We start from the raw sequence: 24,014 nt of genomic DNA, 5'->3' as shown, positions 1-24,014 counted from the left end.
AAGTGCTTCAGGAGAGGCAGTATAATCAAGAGGTCCCAAAAAGAAGGACAACTCTGAAATTACAGACAGCAGCCAGAAGCCCTGCCAGATCCAATATCTGCTGTCTTGTCTCTTATGTGGCACCAGGGCCAAACTAGTACAATTGATGTACTAATGATCATACATTTACTATATTTTAATTTGAGTATGTGATGTGATTATGTAGCCTATGTGCTGCATTGGTTGGTAAGACTTGAAACAAACGTACTAATGAAGTTTAAAAAAACAGCGCTATCTGCTGGATGAGCACCAACACTGTGTTTCCTGTTTGACCGGAAGGTAAATCGTTTATTTACGCTTTTCAAGATGGCGGCGGGAATGTATTTGGAACACTACCTGGACAGTAAGATTTCATTTTTTTAAGTGTTCTGGTTAGAAACGGTTGTTTGTCCGGCGAAATATACATTGCAAAATAAACCACAGTCGCACTGACGTGTTCTAACATCAAAAAGAAATGACTTAAATACGTGTCCGACTCGGTGACGCGAGCTAGTCAGCTAACATTAGCTTTCGAGCAAGCAATTTATATAACGTTACAGTAATTGTTTATAATGCTTTCCGTCGTTTACTATCTATCTAGCTAGTGTACAGTCACTATTTTGTTTTGAAATTTGTATTTTATATGACGCAAGAATGTGATGTGCTGAATCTATTACTAGGTATTGAAAACCTTCCTTTTGAGCTTCAAAGAAATTTCACACTCATGAGAGATCTGGACCAGCGGACCGAGGGTAAGGCTTCAATTCATGGTGGACACTTACATTTTCCTTGTTTTTAAATTCTTGTGATACATGGAATTGAGAAAATTTTTATAAAGTATGTTTACATATTGACACTTTGTCCCTCCCTCTGTGCTTTCCCCTGCCTTTTCTTCCCTCCCTCCATTTCTCCCTCTCTCTCCCCCCCCCCCCCTCTTCAGACTTGAAAGGCCAGATAGACTTGAAGGCTAAGGAGTACACGTCCAACGCACGGTCTCTGACCTCGGAGCAAAAACTTGCTCTGCTCCGGGACATACAGCAGTCCTACGGCAAATGTAAAGAATTTGGAGACGACAAGGTGCAGCTGGCCATGCAGACTTATGAAATGGTGAGTTAGTTGGAGTTGGTTTATCCAGAGATGGAAAGGATGAGTTTACCTAGAGAAAGCAAATTTATTCAGAATCATATACATGGTCAGTGAGTGTCCTAACCCAGACAATGATGTAAAAAGACCCATTTGTGGGGGTGTTAGTGAGTGAGTTGTCACGTGACTCCCTCAGGTGGACAAGCACATTCGTCGCCTGGATACAGACCTTGCCCGCTTTGAAGCTGACCTGAAGGAGAAGCAGATTGAAAGCACCGACTATGACTCCACCTCCAGCAAAGGAAGAGACAAGAGTGGGTTTCTACGAGTGTCATTCTCCCTTAGACACACACATACACGCTCTCTGTATCTGTTCCTGTCTTTCTATCTCTCTCACACATTGTGACCTCCTCTTTTGTGCTAGATAAGTCGTCCATCACTCACTGAATTCTCTTTCTTTCCCTGCTCCCCCTCTCCTCTCTACCACCGACAGAACCATGCTCCTCTATAACCGTCTGTCTTTCCTCTCTGCTCAGGCGATCTGAGGGGTCCCAAGGAGAAGAAGGTGGCCAGGTCCAGGTCAAAGGTCAAGTCAGACGAGGACTGCAGCCCCAAGAGCGCCCAGAAGAAAGTCAAGCTCACACAGACGTATGTCGTCCGGTCAGTTCCGAAGCCCAGTGGTGTGGTCTACTTCGGCGGGTTTCACTCCTGACTGCATGTGTTGTAACCCCTCAGAGCGGATGTGCCCGCCCCTGTGGTGAACTTCGGGAACGTGCACCCCTCTGATGTGCTGGACATGCCGGTGGACCCCAACGAGCCCACCTACTGCCTCTGTCACCAGGTGTCCTATGGAGAAATGATTGGCTGTGACAACACAGACGTGAGTCCACGTGTAGAGATAAAGCAATGTGGAGCTCTGATCAGCACAGAAGCTTTCTGTTCCATCCACAAGGGGGCGGTCTCAAGTCAGGAAAGTCCCGTCTTCCGCCCACAAGTTCTAAACCTTGTGTGTGTGTGTGTGTGTGTTGTCATTGCAGTGCTCCATTGAGTGGTTCCACTTCGCCTGCGTAGGTCTGACGACGAAACCCAGAGGGAAGTGGTGAGTTAGCAGTGGGATCCAGCTGCCCCATGAGCGTGTGGGGAATACTGGAGATTACAATAGGAAAGCCAGGACTTCCCTTTCATCTACAACACACATCAAGGAATATTTTGCCCCATGGTTTCAACATTTGGATTTATTATGCTCACTAATGGAAATCAAATTGACTTTTATCAATGCCATCATCTCTCTCTCTCTTTTCTCTCTCTCTCTCTCCTGCTCGGTCTCCTTCTCCTTACTCTCAGGTACTGCCCACGGTGTACTCAGGAGAGGAAGAAGAAGTGATCTCAGTAACAGATTGACATAGTCAGTAGAGTCAACGATGCCGGTGACCTCCATGGACACTTTCTAGCTAGAGTCCCTGGTGGTGGAGTAGATATCTCTGTATCTCTGATCCCACTCCTTCTCTCAGCAGTATGTTGGACTGTTGTACCACCACCCAGGCCTACACCTTTTCTCTGTCAAACAGAAAGAAGGGAGAAAGGAGGTGTAGTATGTACACATTCAAGGTTTTATCTTTGTTTTGCCTTTTCATTGTTGCCTTTATATGCTTCATTATACCACACAACTAAACATTATAACATTTGAATATGAATACAAAAAAGATATCATGCTAAAGTTCTTGCTTCCTATGAGCAAATCCTAACAGACTGTTGAGATTTGAAAGCAGCTTGTTGGAAAATCTTTTCTCATGTTGTGTCATGTGAAACGACAGTCCAACTGAGCGTGAGAGGAGACAGCAGCAAGCCCTGTAGACGTCAGTTTGAACCAAATTGACTGATTATCTCTCTTACACACACAATCACCTGTGTTTAGTGTTTGCCCAATGCCATGTTAATCTCCAAGGCAGAACTTCCAGAGGCACAAACAGCAGAGAGACAGGACTGGTAGATGTGCTGACAATATTGTGTCTATTCTTGGAAGTTATTAAATCTTATAGGCCGTTTCAAATAATGTTAAATAATACCTTGTCTGCCATATATTGTAGCTAGGCAATATTTTTTAATACCAAAATTTTCTTTACGAGCAGGAACCCTTCTTAAATAACACTCCCAAGAGAGTTGACGTTTCTGAGCACAATGTGAAAAAATGCTTTGTCAAATACGTAGATTGATTTTACCGTGATGAAGATTGAGGAATGCATTTTTGTTGCCATTGTTTTGTATTCTACTTGAAACAGTGCTGTATTATTGACTGGATATAGTTTTGGGTGTCTTCGGTTATGGACTATTAAATCTCCCAAAAATGATTTCTGAACCTATCATTTTCTTGAACTTATTTCCTCAAACCAACTTATGCTTACATTAGATTCCCTTATTTCAAAAGTGGAATAGCAGTTAGCTTATAGCATGCCTTAGTCTCATCTCACGCACTGCTTCATAGATGCCCCCTTGACTCCACACCCAACCAATCGCTCTGCCTGTTTAGGAATGCTGGCTGTCAAATGTCATACCCTTTGGCATATCGGGCCTATATGAAGCGAAGGCATGGGCCATCATGGAGGAGCAGTACAGTATATACAGTAGTTTGGTCTGGTCATTGAGAAGGTTACCTGTCCTATTTTTAGCCCAACATTTCGGTGACCTGAGTGACTTGGAGGAAGGCCATGCTGAAGGATGCCTTCCCTCTTTCACTGAGCATGGTTTGTCTTTTAGTGTTTTTCAGCTGGTCTTGTCACATTGGCATGCAGTCAGTGTGCTGCAGTAGCTTGTGGGCCTATACACAGCAGCCTCCTACCCCTGCTGGAGAGGGATTCCAATCGACGGAATAAAGACTCCTCCTTGAGTCATCCTTTTGCTTGGTACGTTTCCAGAATTAGCTGTGAATCGGATGTATGGTTTGAAATGGATTTGACATGAGTTACGAGATGAGGATAATTAGCAAGGATGAACTAGTGAATGACCCAGGAGGAATGGACTTGGAGCGCTGTGCTGTAAGAGACCTTGGGGTGGAGGGTGGGAGGGGGATTTCAGACAAATCATGTATATCCGGACAACAATCTAAACCTTTAACTTTCCTCACATTTGATATATGCCTCTAACACATCATCCAACCATGCATCCAGTGTTCCTTTCTATTTCATTCATTTACATAAACTGGATTTTATGTAATTTTGTAATACCAAACTTTACAATGTGGGGTACATGATTTTCCCTGAGGCAGGCTGGTGTTCTGGGCTGTTCCATGCCCCCTCACTCTGCACAACATGAAAGTAGGAAAAGGTGAGGTGGAGAGGGTGGCAGAGAGTTTTGGCAGGTTTTTGTCAAGGGCCTTAAAGTCTTTCCTCTAAATGTCAGCTGTTGGTGGAAATTGATCCTTTCTCTCACCCTCTCTCTCTCTTAGTTGGCATTGCATCTGCAGGTCATAGGGATGGTGTGTGACCAGGATAAGGAAGAGTTGCAGTAACTGGGATCCCATCTCCTTTACCAGTTCCTTGCACATCCTGAAACATGGAGCGGACGATGTATATCTAAATATTGTCGAATATTTGCGAAAACAAATACCTTACTCTAAAATTATTAAGTAAACAACTGCGACTGACAATGAAACGGTATCTTTCCATTCAATTCCATTCTTCAAATAAGTGTAGCCCTCATCGTGCTGTACTTCACGTAGCCTCATCACATGGCCCAAGGGCTCAAGCCCTATCTGAATTCGAGGCTGCTTCAAGTAGGCAGCTCTGTAGTTTTGGGCTTTTGGCCAAATAATAGATAGGTGCAAAAGCATTTAGTTTTCAGTCTGAGTTTTTATTTTGCAAAGCAAACGCCAGTCAGTCGCGAAAAGTTGGCCAAGTGAAGAAGCCTCCCAGTACAGTTGCTCGGGTATTCTTTGCTCCTACACTGATTTACTGTAATTGGGGGACGTTGTCTAGATTGACCAGCAACAACGACCTTGACATTATCAAGGGGCGTGCTCTCTCCGGGAGGGTGTGTTCATGAGGGGAGTGTCCAGGGGCTCGGCGTATATAAAAAGTGTGAACATTGTTAATCGTCCCCGCGCTCACTTGCACAGTGGAAAGACAGAGGCCCTTCATAAACGGTACTTTTTCTAATTTTCTTGTATATTTAATCTTGCCGTGTGTTGGTTCATCTAATGCAGTGTTTTTATGCATTCATTCTTTCATACTATTACGAGTCATGCGGTATCCGATGTATATCAACGTAAATAACACCAGTTGACTTTTGGCGTTATATGTGTCTATAGTTGTCACTGATAATTACGGACATACTTGCCTAGGTTTTCTTAGTTCAAGGATTTCTGCATGTTTTTAGCTTGAAATGGTTTAGGTAACGTAGGTTGGAGATTTGTAGATTGGATTCTGGTGTTTAGCAAAGGAAAAATGCAAAAGTTTTAATTTCCCTGGATGTTTAATGCATTGTTCAATACATCAATACAAAACCTTCAATTTTTCAGTGAGGACTTGAACAGAACAGGCAAAATGGTGAAGATTGGAATCAATGGGTGAGTCTGCTTTTCCCCTTTTTTGGATGGGTATTTGATGGAAGGTCAGCAGGGTAAAGGTCCATTGGATGTGTTGCAGACACTTATGGTTGGTGTCTGTACTGTCACTAAGGTGTACATCTATCATGGCTGACAATTCTCTTATATTCTACCATCCTGAGTGTCTGGGTCCTTTGTTATTTATATCCCCAGGCTGTGTCACGTCTGTCCCGTAGCAACCCTCTCTTCTATCTCTCCTTTCCTCAGCTGTCACATTCCTTTATTCTGTATGTGTATTTATATACACATAACCTTTCCAGCAAGTTCAGAGGCCACTGAAGGCCAGTTTCAGGGAGCTCTGAGGCTATCAGTGCTCTCTAAACCTTATCAACCTGATGTGGCAGCTGCCACTGAGCAAGGGGAGGATTAGCGTGATATGACAGGCACTTTAGCCAGACTAGCCTCAGGAAACCATGTCTGTTTGTAACATGAAACATTGGTACCCAGACAAGGCTGTTAGTGAACTATATCAACCTTTTTATAAAGGATTGAAACTTGAGGTTGGCCTCACTCATCACCCCACCTACCTATGGAACACAAGAAATGCTCTGCCTTTATAAATAGCTACTGAAGTAGCTATGATTTGACAGACATCTTACGGTTCATGTGTTCAAAAGGTATTACTTGCCTACATTGTTTCCCAACACTGATATCCCCCCTGGTGAACTTTTACTCTGATACATTCATATAGGGTCTTATTTTAGTTAAGGGGGTGTGCCGGCATGCGTCAGTGGTCAATCTAATATTGGCTCACGATTAGAAACATTACAATTTAAGGTAATTGGATGTCCTCTTGTGGTTAGATTTACATAGCTTGGGCTATGTTTTACTGGTCAGTGTAGGACTAGCGCATATCCTGGAACAGCTGGCAAGCTTTGTAATTGTTATGGCAACAGTTCCAAGCATCAATAAGAGAATGTCATGTTGGCTTTGCAAGGGGCTTGGTTAGTAAGTTTGTGCAGATCAGCTGACTGTTGGAACTGAGAGCAACTCAGACAGGAGTGTTGCAGTCCAGTTGACAATGGGAACATTAGACCCTGCGGTTGACTTGTCTAGATGGGCATCAGTGGGGGGTTGGTTAACCAGTAACTTCTAGATTTTGTCTCATTCACCATTCCAGATAAAGGGACTGCAGGGTATAGATTCACTCCACTGAGGGCTGCATCTGTAACACACATTATCCTTGTGAAGGTCTTAGACTTGTATACTGACACTGAACACCCTAAAATCATGCTTTGATTTGCTTTTTGTGAAAGCAACTAGAAGTTTTGTAATGCTGTATCAACTGTTGGGCTGGATACCTGTCCACTTCTGCCCTCGACCAGCTCCTTGTTCTCCATGTCTGCTGTCAAGGCCAGTGTGGCTGAGCAGACTGCCTCCGTATTAGGGATAAACAGAGGCTTTGTGCTGCTAATGTCAAGTATTGTTATCTGTCAGACTTGGCCAGGCCTTGTATGGCTGGATTATTTGGTGTGGAGGTTATACAACTACTTCCCTCTAGTGGTCAAATTAATACTGTAGTCACAGGGATGCGTCCTTAAGTTACAGCACCATTTGTGTATATATACACAACACATGCAATGATTGTCTACTGTCATTCTATCTTGTATTGCTGCTGCCCTTTACATCTTGTGTTTCTTTCTGGTCAGATTTGGCCGTATCGGGCGTCTGGTCACCCGCGCTGCTGCCTTAGGTGGCAAGGTAGAGGTTGTCGCCATCAACGATCCCTTCATCGACCTGGACTACATGGTGAGAGACTCTGCTTTTATAGAGGCATAGGCAGATGGAAATGGGGAGTGGTTTGGGTTCTGACTGTCTCTCTGCTCCTGTCCACAGGTGTACATGTTCAAGTATGACTCCACACACGGCGTGTGGAAGCACGGAGAAGTGAAGGCCGAAGGCGGCAAGCTGATCATCGGCAACATGTCCATCACTGTCTTCCACGAGTGAGTTCACTCAGGCTGGCTTGTGGGCTAGTGTCAGATGTCCGGGTGTGCTCTGCTGGTTGGGGTTGTGATGGTGTCTGTTCTGTGCTATCCAGGAGAGACCCAACCAACATCAAGTGGGCTGATGCTGATGCCACCTATGTGGTTGAGTCGACTGGCGTGTTCACCAACATTGAGAAGGCCTCCGTAAGGCTCCCATGTTCTGGTTTCGCCCAGCAAATTAAATGCGTCATTAAATGTCGACCTTTTCAGCTTCATGTGCTTTGAAAGGTTTCTCGCTAAATGACCCTTTCCTCCTCCAGTTCCACCTGAAAGGTGGGGCCAAGAGGGTGATCATCTCCGCCCCCAGTGCCGACGCCCCCATGTTTGTGATGGGCGTGAACCACGAGAAGTACGACAACTCCATGACTGTTGTCAGGTAAGTGAAGGATTGACGGCCCTGTCAACGTCACATGTCTGTCTCTTCTATGGGGGAAACCAAACTTGATCCGTTCCGCTTGAGTCCTTCAGCGTTTGCTTCGTTTCCACAGCAATGCTTCCTGCACTACCAACTGCCTGGCTCCCTTGGCCAAGGTCATCAATGACAACTTCACCATTGTGGAGGGACTCATGGTGAGGATGGCCCTCTAGTGGCTGGAGGATGAAGAATGAACACCTTATTGATGTGGATCAACAGGATTTTCCTTGGAAGTTGTAGAACTTGACGTTCAGCCCTCCTCCCTCAGAGCACAGTCCATGCCATCACCGCCACACAGAAGACCGTAGACGGACCCTCCGGTAAACTGTGGAGAGACGGACGTGGTGCCTCCCAGAACATCATCCCTGCCTCCACCGGCGCCGCCAAGGCCGTGGGCAAGGTTGTTCCTGAGCTGAATGGGTATGTGGACAGGGGTCCTCGACAAAAGATTGTGTGGGAAAGGAGGTTATACAATGTAGTTTCCTTGTTCATATTGGGGTGTGGTCGATGTCTTTTTGGTCAAATGCACATTTGTAATTTCTGTACTGGTGACAATTGTTTCCCACAGTAAGCTGACTGGTATGGCCTTCCGTGTCCCAACCCCCAACGTGTCTGTGGTTGACCTGACTGTTCGTCTGGAGAAGCCCGTAAGCCCTTTAGCAAAATTGCACCACCTTTAGTGTGGCCTTGTTAAAGAGATGGGTTCCCTGGACACGGGTCCAGTCTTCAAGCCTGCATTGAGCCCTGGTGTTGGCCTGTCATTCCCCAGGCCAAGTACGACGATATCAAGAAGGTGATCAAGGCCGCTGCTGAAGGACCCATGAAGGGAATTCTGGGGTACACAGAGGACCAGGTAAGCACCTCCCTCTACCGCTTACGACATCCTCATGGGGATCTCAGTGCATCCATGGTCCAACATCATAAGAATCCTTTCTCTCGCCATGTGGACGCATGCATGTGCAGAATATGAAGTATATGGGCTCAAACGGTAGGGGGCAGTGGCTTGCTGTATAATGAAAAGGACAGCCTGACGCCTGTTCTTGGCCTGCTTGTCTCAGGTTGTGTCAACAGATTTCAACGGTGACTGCCGGTCCTCCATTTTCGATGCTGGCGCAGGCATCGCCCTCAATGACCACTTCGTCAAGCTGGTGTCATGGTGGGTATTCGCAGCTTGTTAAGGAACACATGACACCTGTAGCCGACTACCGTTCACTAAATCTGTCCGCCTTGCCCACAGGTACGATAATGAGTTTGGATACAGCAACCGTGTCTGTGACCTCATCCTGCACATGGCCTCCAAGGAGTGATGTCTCCACCCTGACCCATCTTCTCCAGACCTGGACCCCACCTGAAGTCTACTAGAGAATGAACCCATAGATGAATTCAGTAGCAACATTTTTATATTAAGTCATCTTTTTCTGTACATTTGGAAGAACTGGGTAGGATGACTGACTTTGCTTACGGAATGTGTCTTGACACCTGTGGTCTGTTGCACTGTCGTTGTCAACTTTGCACTGTCACAATAAAAGTCTGTGAATAAGTATGGTGTGACTGAATACAATGCCCATATATTTGTACATTTGGTAATTTAGACGTCAAATCACTGACGTTATTAAGCTGACTGTCTTCAGGCAGTATAAACGTAATTGCGCCTTACGTTACCGTGGATATAAACCCGTCGATTAGGCAATATTACGTCTCTAAATTAATTCGATATAATTCTAAAACTCTGACTAGTGCAGGAGAATTCTAATTGTAAAGCCTATTGAATGTCGTTCACTAGGTCCTTCGAAATCCGTAGGTGCGCTTCTACTCCAGTTTCAACGGTAGTTATGAGCCGCAGTCCGTCGCTTATTTATTTCTGGCAGGCTGTTAACACTGCTACATCGCTGCTAGGACTACACTTATCCCAACGCTAAAGTTGGTGGATGTTCCATGCCAGGTGCGTAGTTCATTCTCAACAGCATTCTGGACAACAGCATTTTTTTATACGCATCTTTGCCTGTGCGGGACATATTTTTGTGACATTGGCGCAGTTTTTATTTGCCGTAGCCTTAGTCCTAAGTAAATCAAATACATTTCAACAGTAACTTATCTGCTTTAGGAATTAGCTGTCAAGCTAAATAAAGGACACTTTTCCATGCCGGATTTCGAGCATTTCAGATTTTCATACTCTAATATGAATCCGTTACTGGGGGAAAACGCCTTTCTGATGCAGCAGCAGCATCAATTGACTAGCCAGTCAGTGTCCCCCACTGCAGGCCTGGACTATTACGGTGCACCTGAACCTGGATATATCTTGGGCGACAACACCGGCTTCGGACAGGACGGGCTATCTGGCCTTGACTTCGGTGCTTTACCACCATCGGGACTTGCATACCTGCATCTAAACAACTCCATGCACCGCACGCCTCCGCCCCCAGCAGCGATGGCGCTTCGGAACGACCTGGGCTCCAACATAAGCGTTCTGAAAACCCTGAATTTACGATTCCGTTGTTTTTTGGCCAAAGTACACGAGCTGGAACGTCGGAATAAAGCGTTGGAGAAACAGCTTCAGATGGCCTTGGAAAACAACGAGGACAGCGGAGACGCACCAGTGAAAAAGCCGTTTACCAAAGAGATTGGGGTACAGACCGGTTTCATCGGGCCTCTTCCCCTATGGCCCGGACACGTCCCAGTTCAGAACGCAAATAACCCCGCATATATGCCTGGAGGCCTGTTATCTCCTTCCCTTCACAGGCCTACTTCCCTCTCCATTGAATCCAACACTAGATCAATGCTTGCAAACTCAAATCCTAACCTTACGCTGACCGATTCCAATTCGAACCTCACTTTCAGTATCCCCGTCAGCCCGAGGACTCCAACGGACTCATCCAAAACTATCTCCAACATTAATGAGAGGTATGTCAGTTCAGGAACAGGGGTCTACAGTATCCCACCTCCGCGCTTCTTACCGGGAAACCTTTGGTCCTACAACCACACCCGCCGATTTGACACGGGCAGAGAGGCCCGCTCAACGGTCCCTGGAGTGTCCTGTGCGCATTCGGACGGGGTGGGAGTGCAGATCGACACCATCACACCGGAGATACGGGCCCTGTACAACGTGCTGGCTAAAGTGAAACGAGAGAGAGACGAGTACAAGCGCAGGTGAGAAATGAAACAGTGATGTTGTTTTTCTGCATATGAGCTAACAGAACCATAGACGCCAATAGCTTCATATCCCCATCACGATCATGACACTTCTCACTAGGAGCAGATTCTGAGAATGTGTGGTAGGATTGGTAAACATTCGATTAATGTACAAGAACATGACATGTGAGTCTGGATATGATGATGTGAGAAAAGGAGCAGGATAATGATATTCTGGTGGTGGTGGTGATGTTTCTTTCAGAACCAGAGGGATGGTTTCCAGTAGTTAGTAGGGTGTGTGATGATCTGTTCACAGTATACAGTATGGGTCTTCCGGTTACAAACGTGTTATGAAGATGGATCCAGACCTTGACACCAGGCAACTTGAGATCTGACCAGAGGAAACAGTGTAGCCTGATGACTTAACAGCACCTTCATTATGCTCTCTTAGTAAACAAGCCAATGCTATTTTCAGATATCGATCCTATATGTATTCTAAATGGAGTTAAAACTAAATGGATGCTGGAAATGGCAGGGTAATGCAAATGAACTAAATCCAACTTTTTATTGTGATTCTGATGTCATCGTTAAAGGCACATGATAAGAGGTGATGCTGTAAGAGGTTTAAAAGGATGCGTAGCCTCCAGAGTGTTTACATTCTTTAGTCTCTCCTTTTCATCTCTCTTAAATCCATTTAATGCCATAAGTGATATCAATGCCTTTCAAGGCTTGTAGGGGATATAGTTCAAACATTCCCACCAGATGAGGGATCTGGCAACCCAGTGGAGGATTATGATGACAATCAACAGGGGAGAAGTTCGAAACACTTGTTTTTGTCTCACCTTATCACATGACCTGGCACGCTCTCCTGTACCTCCTCCCCTTTCTTTCCTGCTCTCCTTTTTCTCCCTTTCTCCCTCTCCCTCTCACTGTCTCTTTCATCCACCTCACTCCTTTCATCTCACCCTCACACCCTTTCTTTCACTCCCTCTCTACCCCCCCCCCCCTCTCTCTCTCTTTCAGTTCTCTCTCCACCTCCACCCCATGCTCTCCTCCCCTCTGCGTTTGTCCCGGCACCTGCAATGCAGCACTGTAGCACTGTATTGAGAGTTGGGACCGCTAGTCGTGATGCCATCAGACAGTGTAGCTGCATTTTTCTCTATCTCTCTCTCTTCCTCTCTCTCTCTCTCTCTCTCTCTCTCTCTCTCTCTCTCTCTCTCTCTCTCTCTCTCTCTCTCTCTCTAACACACACGCATACAGACACACAATGTTGACAAAGACAGAACCGACACGATAATGCTCTTTCTTTTCTATTGCACACACATCCACAAAATTCCTCCCCCATTCTCCCCATCTCTCTCTTCCCTACTCACCTCACTCCTTCCCCCATTCTACCCCTCTATCCTCCCCACCCCCCCCCGATCTCCTCACCCCCCCCCCCCCCCATTCTTTCCCTGTCCCCTGTAAGCAGTCGTCCTGCTCTGCTGCGTCAGGGAGACTGCTGACATCATCGCAACGCCAGAGTCTGACATCAGTAACCTTCCATTAGGACCAGACTGCTCATGTTGCAAAGAGAAGGAACCATCTCTCTGTGATGACCAGCCTGTCTATTTCATGGTCAATAAACACACTGTGTGGCATCTTAATGTGTCCTCTGTCACAAGGAGGGTCAAGGTTATTTTCTTAGGCTCACAAAATAGGTATTTACCTTTTTTTCTGCTTAAGTGAAGATTCACTTAAATTCAATCAGAACAGTTAAACCTATGAAAACATTTGATTGTTCACTGAAGAGGGTGCTCTCTCTTGTATCACCATGCTATGTTCCACCACCTGCTTAGTGAATGTTCAACATCGTCTGTTTAAAACAAGCTAGGGAGCTGTTTTCACACACCAAGCCACAGCGTCCCTACAGCACACTGTGAACACACAGTTAATAGGATGTCTTACCGCATATCCATGTGAGCTGACTCAACAACCATCCTGCCCACACACACACACACACACACACACACACACACACACACACGGTTCTGGCCTTCTGAGGGTTGAGGAGTGGGAGACTGATGGGGTGTTGCAGTGTGCTCTACATGCGTACTGCATGTGCTGCCATTACCTAACCTAGCTGGCTGAGGGCGAGATGCACAGCTTGTCTGTTAAGGTTCAAACACTAGTTTGTCACTACAGAACTACTGTATGCAGCTGGCTGACTTCTGCGAAGTCCACCTGGCACTTTCACAATGTGTGTGTGCATGTGTGTCTCAGATGGGAGGAAGAATACACAGCCAGGGTGGACCTGCAGGAAAAAGTATCAGAGCTTGAAGAGGTAAATGTCCCCCTTCCATCTCCTGACTCACCTCCAACCTTTAACCCTTGTGCTGACTTCGGGTCACATGACCCAAAGGTTCATAACGAACCATCGTTGTGTTTACCCAATTTTACCCAATACAAAAACAAATAAAAATAATTTTCTTTTAACCTTTGCAATGTGGGGGGTCTGAGACAGCCCGACGGTTAAAAGAAAATGCTTCACTTTGTTTTTGTATGTGGTAAAGTTGTCGCAATACGACAGTGGGTCACAATGACTGATGGGTCAGAATGACCCGAAGATAACACAAGGCTTAAGACAGAAGGCCCTAACACTGGTATGTGTGTGTGTGTGTGTGTGTAGGACCTCCAGGAGAGCGAGGTGTGTCAGGATGAGCTCGCCCTCAGGGTCAAACAGCTGAAGGCAGAGCTGGTCCTGTTCAAAGGCCTCATGAGCAATGTGAGTAAAGAATGTGCCGATGAGGAGATGGACTCGAACCCGGGACTCACTTTTCATATTTATATTCATCAACATGCTATATATTAGGGCTGGGAATCTTTTGGTACCTCACGATTCAAATCGTTTCTTGGGGTCACAAATTGGTAGAAAATCGATTCACGATTTTGGGGGATTTTTTATAAAAAATATTTTTTTGACTTTTGTGAATCGATGTGAATTACTAGAAGACTGAACCAAATCGATTCAAATCTGAATCGATTTTTTCCCCGACCCCTACTACTATATATAGGCCTGTAGCTGAATACTATGGTGTTATATAACTCTATACTAGGTCTGGAGTGATTTAGTGATTTGTTGTTTATCGTAACTTTCCTTTTTAAGAATTTTAAGTTGAAGTGAATACATTGAATTAAATTGTTTTCGACACATTTAATGACAAGAGGAGTTTTCTGAACGCACAGCTGTATGCTGTTGAACACACTATACAAATGACCCTGTGAAGGTCTCTAACTCTCTCTATTCCTCCCTTCCCCTCCCTTTCTCCCTGGGTCTGTCAGAACCTGTCGGAGCTGGACAGTAAGATCCAGGAGAAGGCCATGAAGGTGGACATGGACATCTGCAGGAGGATCGACATCACGGCCCGCCTGTGTGACGTGGCCCAGCAGAGGAACTGTGAAGACATGATCCAGATCTTCCAGGTCAGAACCATAGTATACACTCTCACACTCACAAGTATGAATGAAATGAAGGACATATAACATTAACAGCCATTGTGTTGAAGTCCTTTCTTTTGTACCTCTCTCCAGCACGTGGCCACGCCGCCTTCCACCCTCCGTCGTCCCCGTAAGCAGACGCCCCAGTCCGCCAAAGGCTGCGAGGGAGACGAGACTTTCAGTTTGTCTGAAAGTGAGGGAGGCGGGACCAAAGAGGACGATTCATGCAGCACGTCAGCCAATCAGATCAACGAGGAAATGCAGAGGATGTTGAATCAGCTGTGGGTTTCTGGGGTGATTGGCAGGGGATGTTGGGGGTTGGAAATGTATACGTGATCTTGAATTAGTCATGATAATGTGTGTGTTTGTGTGTGTTAGTCGAGAGTGTGAGTTTGAGGATGACTGTGACAGCCTGGCCTGGGAGGAGACTGAGGAAACCCTGCTTCTGTGGGAAGATTTCCCAGGATGCACTCTGGGCGTGGAGTCCCAAGGCGAGGTAAGTCATCATGCCGTGTGTGTTCAAACAGATTAATCCTGATGTCACTGTAAGGTGTTGATAAGCTGTTGGTATACACAAACACACACTAACTCATACACATTCTGCCAACATGCTAAGGCCGGAATATTTTTTACCTTGTAATCCATTGACATGTAATGTGTGTAACCAACTAGTTGACCAAATATTAGCTTTCTCACCTAGTCTTCTAGTCTTGTCTCGATGGAAGTTTTTAATGCTTTGTTACTGCTTTCTCTTTCTCCACGACACACACACACGACAGCAGCAGGATGAGTCCATAGAGAAGGTGATAAAGGACACCGAGTCGCTGTTCAAATCCAGAGAGAAGGAGTACCAGGAGACCATCGACCAGATCGAGGTGAGGGAGGAGTCAAGGGGATAGGGAAGGTTGAGATGTGGTAGAGTCACATGTCTGTGTGTTCATGCTGTAATAGGAGTTTCCTCTGAAACACATAAACATTATGTATCTGTGTGTGTGTTCCTCCCCAGCTGGAGCTGGCTACAGCGAAGAGCGACATGAACCGCCACCTCCACGAGTACATGGAGATGTGCTCCATGAAGAGAGGCCTGGACGTCCAGATGGAGACCTGCAGGAGGCTCATCACCCAGAGCGGAGACAGGTACGACACTCTTCCTGAGGCAGACAGGTACGACACTCTTCCTGAGGCAGACAGGTACGACACTCTTCCTGAGGCAGACAGGTACGACACTCTTCCTGAGGCAGACAGGTACGACACTCTTCCTGAGGCAGACAGGTATGACACTCTTCCTGAGGCAGACAGGTACGACACTCTTCCTGAGGCAGACAGGTACGACACTCTTCCTGAGGCAGACAGGTACGACACTCTTCCTGAGGCAGACAGGTACGACACTCTTCCTGAGGCAGACAGGTACGACACTCTTCCTGAGACTGAGCCCAGAGGCAGGTACGAGAACAACCACATACTCCCCGCTAGTTATTTCATGAAATCCTTTACCTGGGAACTTAGTAAATGGGATAGGTAGAACCAGATGTAAACACAAGGTTGTAGATACTGATACTGATTCTCCACACAGAACTTTGGCTCCCCTCCGATTAATTATCTCTTGAGTCTGTTATATTTCTGATTGCCAAATTAGGAAATATCTTCTAAAAGCTGATAGTCAGGTTTTTAGATCCATGGGATCCATGGGATGGCCTCTTGGGATATTCACCCTGTCTCTCTGCCTCCTTCCAGTAAATCTCCCTGCCTCATCCCTGTGACGGCCGAGGACTCTGAGGATGGAGAGAGGGAAGGGAAGAAGGCTCCTCCAGGAAACTCGGAGAGTAACGAGTCCTACTGTGGCACACAAGCTACCGGCTGTGTCCCGTCCCTACCCTGGAGGAAGCCCTAACACTCATCTTCAAATCTACAAATATCATCTACACCGGGCCGTTTACATTTTTTAAGTCTTAAATCATGTAACCAGGAGACTCTTGGAGTCTTACTACTGGGACCTAGTGAAGCAGTGTCATTACTGCCCTCCTGTGGTTGGAGGTTGATACTACTCACGACACTGCAAGGAAATTAAATAGCACTTTAAAGGTAGATCTAAGTGCTAGACATCGTATCCTATAATAATAAGACATGAGCGATACAAATGAATACTTTTGTTTATTTTGCACACTGCAACTAGCTTTACAGAGGGAGGTGCAACCTGAATGATTTGCACACAGTTTATGTTGATAAAGATGCCTTCTTTTCCAGACACTGGCTGGTCAAAAAAGACAAAATGCACAATCAGAAATAACTTTGCACATTTTCAACCTTGTCAATGCAGTGATCATCCTATTGAGACAGGATTTAACAAGATTTTACAGGATTTAATGTCCTGCTGTAAACCACTTTAAATAACACAATGCAGATAGCAATATTACAATGTTTTAGAAAGATTAAGTCCATTAAATTAAAAACAACTTGCCGTTTTTTGATTAATTGAGAAGAACATTTTTAGTTTCCCCCCGTCTTAATCTTCATCCCAATTATATGCAGCCACAAGCCAGTCACTAACCCTGCTCTCCTAATGGCACACATGCAGTGCTACTTTCAGTATACAGCAATCCTGGATCCATTACTCAACAATAACACAATCACCAACAGTCTGAGGAAACAAACACAAAGATATTGAATGTTTTGTAACATAACCCATTGAGTGCAGTTTTGAAACAAAAGCCAGATATCCTATAAGGTTATAGGACAAAAGTGACATTTAAGAAATTAGGAACCATTACTGTCGAGGGGTCCTGATGTAGACCTAAACTTGTCTCTACTGGCCATGGTAGCCTCTGGGCTGATGATGTCACACTCTGTCCTCTCCACCACAGTAACTACAGCTCTGTTGGCCAGGACAGAGCAGCTCACTGTGGTAGGACAGTTGTAGGACTAGAAGATTTAGTGTAGATTCAGTCCTTAATTATGAATCCACCCTCGAATTTCCTGACACATCAAATGCATAGTATTTTATTATAATCATTTATTTACATTTTTAAAAGAATATTTAAAAAACACGTGTTTTGCTTCCTCGATGTACAGTTTGTAAACCCAGGCTTGTGAAGCTGCTCAAACCTGTGTAACCAACAGCAAAGCTGTATCAAAGGCTGGTGTGTAAGCTTTCACTGTAGATGTTAATGAATGTAAATATCATGTACAGGTGAACACACTGTAGAACAGAAATGTACAATGTATTTAATCACTGAGGGGAGGCAATAAGACTCGAATGGAACTCAAATGTTGAGGGAGCTAATATCTAAAGTGTGCACAAATATGAAAAGAATCTGTACAGTAGGTGTGCATGTCTTGTCAGTGTGGGTGCTTCTGTGTCTGTATGTATAGCAGTGTGGTGGAAGTTCACTTGTTCACCTCCTTGGTCTCTCAAACAACAACACTTTTCTACAATAGCAACATGAATATTCACTTACTATAGTCTGTCCTCAGTCTAGACTTTGCTCATGAGAGTCCACGGAATGTACAGAAACCACAATGAAACAAAGCATAAAAAGTACAAAAGCAACAACTTAATCGACATAGCCGGCAACAGACAACAATAACTCTTCTTTATCCGATAGCATTGCATTCAGTACAGTTGAGCAAGCAAGTCAACTTTTGAAAAGATTAATAAATGTACGTAAAACATAAAAATGACTTTTGACAACTGTTGTGTGAGTGATGAAAAGATGGTGGCTTAGTGTTTGTGAGGTGAGGAAACTTTACTTTCAGTCTCAGATATCCAACCTGTGGCAGGGACAGTAGTGAAAGATTGTTAGCTGACTGTGTGTAACAACCTCTACATCATGGACACTGGAAACAGAATAAAAGGACTTGAATGAGTCTCTGGTCTGACTGAGGAGTTTGTCTTGACTTATTTCTAGTTATGCTGCCCCTCCAGTCTCTGTCTGTCACTCTGTTTCTCTCTGTCTCTGTCTGTCTCTCACTCTGTCTGTCTCTCTGTCTTTCCTTCTCCCTCTTTGCTCCCTAATGGTCTTGTAATTCTCTTTCCTCAGAACTAAGCAAGAACAAAGTGAAATGGGGAAAACAACTAAATAGCTAATCAATGAGAGAGAGCCAAAACAGCATAAAGAGACCATTAGGGAAAATCCAGTGCTATTTCAGCAGGAAGGAACTATTGGACGCAGCTCAGCAGAGGCCTTCCCACGGGAGCAGAAAGGAGTACCACTAGGAAGCTGGAAGTTAGTCTGCAAGGGGACTTTGAAAGCCTGTATGTTGTAGCTAGGTACTGATGTGCTGAGTGAGTAGTGGTATTGAGCTCCACTCCTCTTCATATGCCTCCAACACACCTGATTCAAATGAATGGGTCGTTATCCAGCTCTGCAGAAGCCTGCTTATGACCATTCACTTGAATTGTGTGTTGGAGCAGGGAAACATCTAAAACATGCAGGACGGGTGCCCTGAGGACCAGGGTTGGGAACCACTGTTCTAGGAAATGAACGTGAACACTTTGACTGTTGGTGGTATTCTAACCCTAACTCTGATAGTACACTGACTTCCTATCCAGATGCCAGATCCAGATGTGCAAGCATATCCCCAGGCCTGCAAAAGCCTCCAGGGAAAACTTTGTGTCTGCATGGGTAACAAAAAGAAAGAGCAGGTGTTACAAATAATCTAAAGCACAGTAACTCCATTCTCTTCGCATACATTTTTGTAATTGTTGTAACAATTTGCACTGCAGTTGTCATTTAATTGAAAACTTGTGTGTAATTATATAATCGGAAATTAGACGTTTAGAATCAAGTGGTTTTTCCAAGCATCGATTGGGACTCATTCAGCCAACTTTCACTACTACAGATGCACACTGCCGTGCGGTGTCGCGACAAACGTGCGTCAAACTGTCTCGGAAGGTTCTATCCTCACCGGCCTCAACCCGCTCTACAGTTATAAAAGTGGTGTGTGTTGAGAAAGTGAAAGAACGCGTTTGAATTTAGTAATGTTTTTTAAATTTTATATATATTTTATTCTCTGATCTGGAGCAACCTTAGTCTCCCCCCCCCCCCCCCTCTATCTCTTTCTCTTTCTCTCTCTCTCTCTCTCTCTCTCTCTCTCTCTCTCTCTCTCTCTCTCTCTCTCTCTCTCTCTCTCTCTCATTGAACCTACACGCTACCCTTTTGCTCTCCCGTTACCTCGGATTTAAACTACTGAGCTGCGTTCCACAGAGATGTGAGTAAACGGAATTGTTCTTTTTTAAATGTACAAATGGTAGTATTCATTCACATTTCGTTTTACAACATTTTAGTTTTAAATGATAATACATAAATACAAACTCTGTCACAAACAGTCTCAATATCGGTGCCAAAATGATGATGCTATGACATTACTCATCAGTGTATTAAAACAATGTCAAATGTACGATTGTGAATCAATATTACGAATAATTTCTACTTTATTTGTGGTACTTTAGTGTGGTCCTCATCTGGGTATCCATTTGGCATGTTTATCGTTCTACACATTATTTTGTGAAGCGCTGTCTCCGATGTTTTTCAACTAATCTCACTCCATTTTGTTAGTGGAAAACCAAGCCTGTCTCATTCAGATTTAAATATAAATGTGATTCTCGGTCTTGAATGTAAGAAAAACTTCTGACAGCGTGTCAAGCCCTCGTATTTATGTCGATGTCTTAACATTGTCTTGTCTAGACTTAATTTTGTGCTTTTATCCAATACCATAATGGTAGTGTCGACCAGATTTATAATCCTTTTGACGTGTTAAGATATTATTTATCAGTGTATTCCTTTTCAAATAGGCCTGAGTTGTACAGGATTGCCTTGTAGACTGTCTCAGTGGGGCTGATGTCATATCCAAAAATCTCGTGTCATTCTCTTCCAGCAGGTTATCAACTATAGGGTTATTTCAACAAAGGATGCTTTCACACATGCAATTGATAATGTTGTTGTGTGATGATTCTTTATGTCCCTACTCTCTCCAAACTTCTCTTCTGCTTCACCCTCCCCATACCTCTACACACACACCCTTCCAGGTCTACTCCAGAAGCATCCACCCCGGGGACACCAGGGGCCCCGGAGGGAGAGGGGGGGCCTCCAGCCCCGGCCCCCAACCTCACCAGTAACCGACGACTACAGCAAACCCAGGCACAAGTGGACGAGGCAAGACCCAGTTTGTGTGTGTGTGATGAGAAGAATGAAAGGATCATTGGAGTCATAGAAAGAAAGGGATGAAAGGGTAAAAAGAGAAGATAAATGAAAGGATGAGGGAAGGATGGATGGTGAAAGATTATTTGGAACAACGGATAGGGTGATTGTTCAAGGCAATAATGATGGTTGGAGGAGGAGAGAGGTCAATCATTGGCCAAGAGGAGATACATTCCCACTGCTGCTCTCTGCGCCCGTGACTGACATCACCAACAGTCAGAAGGAGTGTTTCACCCTCTGGACACGCAGTGGACCTGAGGTTTCCCTCTCAGATCCTTTATCATGTGTTCTTCAGCAATAACCACGACCTGTCACATCACGACAAAAATCCCTGGACTAAACGATGAGGCACTCAACGATCGTCAACAACGCTGACACGTAGCCTTTTGAATACATGGTCCCGTGGCATGTCGATGTCCATATTATGCTCACCTCTCCTGTGGTCTCTGAGAGTCTTCGACCAGTGTGTTGCTGTTTGCTGACCAGAGTCCCTGTTGCCCCCTGCAGGTGGTGGACATCATGCGCGTAAATGTGGACAAGGTTCTGGAGAGGGACCAGCGGCTCTCTGAGCTGGACGACCGGGCCGACGCCCTACAGGCCGGCGCCTCACAGTTCGAGAGCAGTGCTGCCAAGCTCAAGAACAAGTACTGGTGGAAAAACTGCAAGGTGAGTGTTTGCGTGTGTGTATATGAAAGTGTGAGAAAAAGAGAGAGTGAATGAGTGAGTGTGTTTGTTGCAGGCCAGTTTATAGATGTAGGCAGAAGGTCTCGATATAAGTTATTACACCATATCTGTAGTCTGAACCACAGTAATTGAGAATGAGACCAAACCATTTCTGAAAAGGACGCAATCTCCCAAAGGACAGGTATTAATTAATACCAACAATTTGTAAGATAACCTTCAAGTAGGTCAGGCCTTGAACCATTAGAACAAACTTTGCGGTTTTATGCTGAGGCTTGCACAGTGCAAGCTACCATGACGTAACATATTAGCACATTATGAGAAAGGGCTCCACAGGCAGCCATTTTGTATAAACCAGAACCCCTTTACACAAACACATACGCACTGTCTCTCTTCTACCTGTGAGTCCTGGTTGTGGTCTGGTGTCCTGTGTGTTTTTGTGACTGTGCTTGCCTCACCATTGAGGGGCTCCATCTTAGGCCTCTGAATTTGTACACTGCTCTCTCCTTCCTACTCACTTAACATATTAGATTTCCAATCTTTCCATCCAACTATCTGTCAATCCCTCTCTCTCCCAATATGAAAATATAAACCTAACCCGTCCCACGTCAATCCTCCCCCTCTTTCTCTCTCCCTCTCTGTGCTTCTGTTAGTTCTTTCTCTCTCTCTCTCTCTCTCTCTCTCTCTCTCTCTCTCTCTCTTTCTGTCTTTCTCTGTGGGCACAGATGGCTGGCTTGTTGCCCATCCAATGAGATGTCTCTGTAGGGGAAGGGGGAGGGGGCAGGTTAGAAAATCTCAATCTGGATTACAGAGGGAACAGGATTAAATCCCAGCTGTGGCTCGTGATGCAACCCCCCCAATCATCAACCCTCACTCATGCTCTCCTCTCTCAAGCTCTCTTCCCTCTCTCTCTCTCTCTCTCTCTCTCTCTCTCTCTCTCTCTCTCTCTCTCTCTCTCTCTGTCTCTCTCTCTCTCTCTCTCTTTCTCTCATTCCTTCTCCCCCATCATGCTCTTTTTTTATTTTTCCTGCTCTCTCTCCTCTCTCTCTCTCTCTCTCTCTCTCTCTCTCTCTCTCTCTCTCTCTCTCTCTCTCTCTCACACACACACAGTCTGTCCCATTTTACCAAATGTTTTTCACCCGTGATCTCTCTCGTGTACACACACACAAAAGTATTAATCACACGCTAAAGTTTCTGTCACACATGCTACGTCACTTACAAGCAACCCCCCTCCCCCCCGCCCCCCCCCTCCCCCTTCACTCTAACCCCTTGTTCTCCTCTAATCATTGTCATCCGGTCCCCGCCCCCATCATCAGTTATTTCACTTTTTGCTCCTCTTTAATATCATCCCTTCATCCCTGGTTCACGCGGTATTTATATCCCTCCATCATGGCTCCTAGCTCCTGTGATGTATAAGCAAACCTCTCCTTCTCAGTCCAGACTGCTGCACCTGCTTACATGGTCCACCAACCAGCAGCCAGCACTCAATAAATCAATATGAAGTACTAGACCAGTGGTTCAACAGCTTGGGATGTGTGTGTATGGGGTTGTGTGTATACGTATGTTGAGTAGGAGAGAGGAAATTACATTTTTGAGGAAATGTATAATGTATTGACCTAAAATCCTTTTCAATTACTGTTTTCAGATGATGATTATCATGGCAGTTATAGGTGTTATATGCGTAGGAGTTGTCTTCTGTGAGTATCCTAGAACTCAGAAACAGTTTACTTATGTCATTCATGTCTGTGGTTTATTGTATTACATGAACCAAATATTACAGATTTCTTGACATTTCCTCTTTTCTTCTCGTACAGTGTATTTCTTCTATTGAGCGGGTCTCAGCCACACAGACAGGACAAGATACGAAACCAAGCCTTTCTCCTCTTTGTAGTCTCTTCATCCCTGTCTCGCCCCTCTTCCATCTCCTAATCCTTCCCTTTTCACTGATGCCTGCCTCCTCAATGGACATTTTCTGTCATTTCATAACCATGTATGAAGGACTGACTGAATGTGTTTTCCAGAGTGCTCTTGATGTCTCCACCTCATTGTTGCCCCTCCCTCTCTGATGACTCTTTATAGACTCCCTCTAATGTGTGCTCGTACAATGGTGACGCCATGTTTGTATTAGTGTGTAAAGTTTTAACTCGTATTGTGAACCTCCATTTTCCTGTCTAGTCATTCTGTGGGTCTGTGGTCACTATGTTCAGACTAGCATATCCCGCTCCAATGTGATGTGGTTACTGTAAAGAGAAATGTTTTACGTTACACTGAGAGGAAGGATGAGGTGACATTATCCGTTATTGACCTGGGAATAACAATCACCATTCTACAGACAATTGTCTGTCTACAAGTAATCGTCTGTATAGAATTCTAAGTAAGGTCTGAGTTTGATGGAATATTTTTGATAAGTTGCTTTGATTATATAT

General features: G+C 44.9%; 4 protein-coding genes across 4 annotated transcripts; all 4 read left to right on the top strand.

The window, feature by feature from the left end:
* The first annotated feature begins 333 nt into the window (after nucleotides 1-333).
* Nucleotides 334-3,457, top strand: ing4 (inhibitor of growth family, member 4). The gene is made up of 8 exons (XM_067255629.1): nucleotides 334-382; nucleotides 699-770; nucleotides 959-1,125; nucleotides 1,298-1,415; nucleotides 1,638-1,749; nucleotides 1,837-1,981; nucleotides 2,139-2,200; nucleotides 2,446-3,457. Exons 1-8 carry the CDS (start codon nucleotides 346-348, stop codon nucleotides 2,483-2,485), a joined length of 753 nt encoding a protein of 250 aa, XP_067111730.1. The 5' UTR covers nucleotides 334-345; the 3' UTR covers nucleotides 2,486-3,457.
* A 1,720-nt stretch (nucleotides 3,458-5,177) lies between these two features.
* Nucleotides 5,178-9,645, top strand: LOC136962629 (glyceraldehyde-3-phosphate dehydrogenase). Its single transcript, XM_067256461.1, has 12 exons — nucleotides 5,178-5,239; nucleotides 5,615-5,662; nucleotides 7,351-7,450; nucleotides 7,538-7,647; nucleotides 7,743-7,833; nucleotides 7,950-8,065; nucleotides 8,178-8,259; nucleotides 8,373-8,524; nucleotides 8,673-8,751; nucleotides 8,874-8,957; nucleotides 9,163-9,260; nucleotides 9,342-9,645. The coding sequence occupies exons 2-12, from the start codon at nucleotides 5,640-5,642 to the stop codon at nucleotides 9,409-9,411; spliced, it is 1,005 nt and encodes a 334-aa protein (XP_067112562.1). The 5' UTR covers nucleotides 5,178-5,239; nucleotides 5,615-5,639; the 3' UTR covers nucleotides 9,412-9,645.
* Nucleotides 9,646-10,244: 599 nt separating this feature from the next.
* Nucleotides 10,245-18,574, top strand: iffo1a (intermediate filament family orphan 1a). Its single transcript, XM_067255597.1, has 9 exons — nucleotides 10,245-11,251; nucleotides 13,496-13,556; nucleotides 13,902-13,997; nucleotides 14,555-14,695; nucleotides 14,804-14,991; nucleotides 15,089-15,206; nucleotides 15,493-15,585; nucleotides 15,717-15,847; nucleotides 16,445-18,574. The coding sequence occupies exons 1-9, from the start codon at nucleotides 10,245-10,247 to the stop codon at nucleotides 16,599-16,601; spliced, it is 1,992 nt and encodes a 663-aa protein (XP_067111698.1). The 3' UTR covers nucleotides 16,602-18,574.
* A 1,277-nt stretch (nucleotides 18,575-19,851) lies between these two features.
* vamp1a (vesicle associated membrane protein 1a) lies at nucleotides 19,852-23,925 on the top strand. The gene is made up of 5 exons (XM_067255224.1): nucleotides 19,852-19,918; nucleotides 20,736-20,862; nucleotides 21,415-21,573; nucleotides 23,234-23,285; nucleotides 23,403-23,925. Coding segments are annotated over exons 1-5 (357 nt in total). The 5' UTR covers nucleotides 19,852-19,916; the 3' UTR covers nucleotides 23,420-23,925.
* The last annotated feature ends 89 nt before the right edge of the window (nucleotides 23,926-24,014 follow it).

Source organism: Osmerus mordax, chromosome 18, assembly GCF_038355195.1.
Source record: "Osmerus mordax isolate fOsmMor3 chromosome 18, fOsmMor3.pri, whole genome shotgun sequence".
In the NCBI taxonomy this organism is placed as follows: Eukaryota; Metazoa; Chordata; class Actinopteri; order Osmeriformes; family Osmeridae; genus Osmerus; species Osmerus mordax.
Note: the sequence above shows the minus strand (reverse complement) of the source record. Positions and strands in the feature narration are given on the sequence as shown.

What these genes read in the sequence shown, in the direction of transcription:
- ing4 (XM_067255629.1), top strand. Translation starts at nt 346, where the DNA reads ATGGCGGCGGGAATGTATTTGGAACACTACCTGGACA. An exon ending in TCTGGACCAGCGGACCGAGG is followed by an intron (nt 771 to 958) that starts GTAAGGCTTCAA and finishes CCCCCTCTTCAG; the next exon opens with ACTTGAAAGGCCAGATAGAC. An exon ending in ACGAAACCCAGAGGGAAGTG is followed by an intron (nt 2,201 to 2,445) that starts GTGAGTTAGCAG and finishes CCTTACTCTCAG; the next exon opens with GTACTGCCCACGGTGTACTC.
- LOC136962629 (XM_067256461.1), top strand. Translation starts at nt 5,640, where the DNA reads ATGGTGAAGATTGGAATCAATGG. An exon ending in TCATCGACCTGGACTACATG is followed by an intron (nt 7,451 to 7,537) that starts GTGAGAGACTCT and finishes TCCTGTCCACAG; the next exon opens with GTGTACATGTTCAAGTATGA. An exon ending in CTGTTCGTCTGGAGAAGCCC is followed by an intron (nt 8,752 to 8,873) that starts GTAAGCCCTTTA and finishes GTCATTCCCCAG; the next exon opens with GCCAAGTACGACGATATCAA.
- vamp1a (XM_067255224.1), top strand. An exon ending in CCCAGGCACAAGTGGACGAG is followed by an intron (nt 20,863 to 21,414) that starts GCAAGACCCAGT and finishes TGCCCCCTGCAG; the next exon opens with GTGGTGGACATCATGCGCGT. An exon ending in ACTGGTGGAAAAACTGCAAG is followed by an intron (nt 21,574 to 23,233) that starts GTGAGTGTTTGC and finishes TACTGTTTTCAG; the next exon opens with ATGATGATTATCATGGCAGT.
- iffo1a (XM_067255597.1), top strand. Translation starts at nt 10,245, where the DNA reads ATGCCGGATTTCGAGCATTTCAGATTTTCATACTCTAATATGAATCCG. An exon ending in AAGTATCAGAGCTTGAAGAG is followed by an intron (nt 13,557 to 13,901) that starts GTAAATGTCCCC and finishes GTGTGTGTGTAG; the next exon opens with GACCTCCAGGAGAGCGAGGT. An exon ending in CAGAGGATGTTGAATCAGCT is followed by an intron (nt 14,992 to 15,088) that starts GTGGGTTTCTGG and finishes TGTGTGTGTTAG; the next exon opens with TCGAGAGTGTGAGTTTGAGG.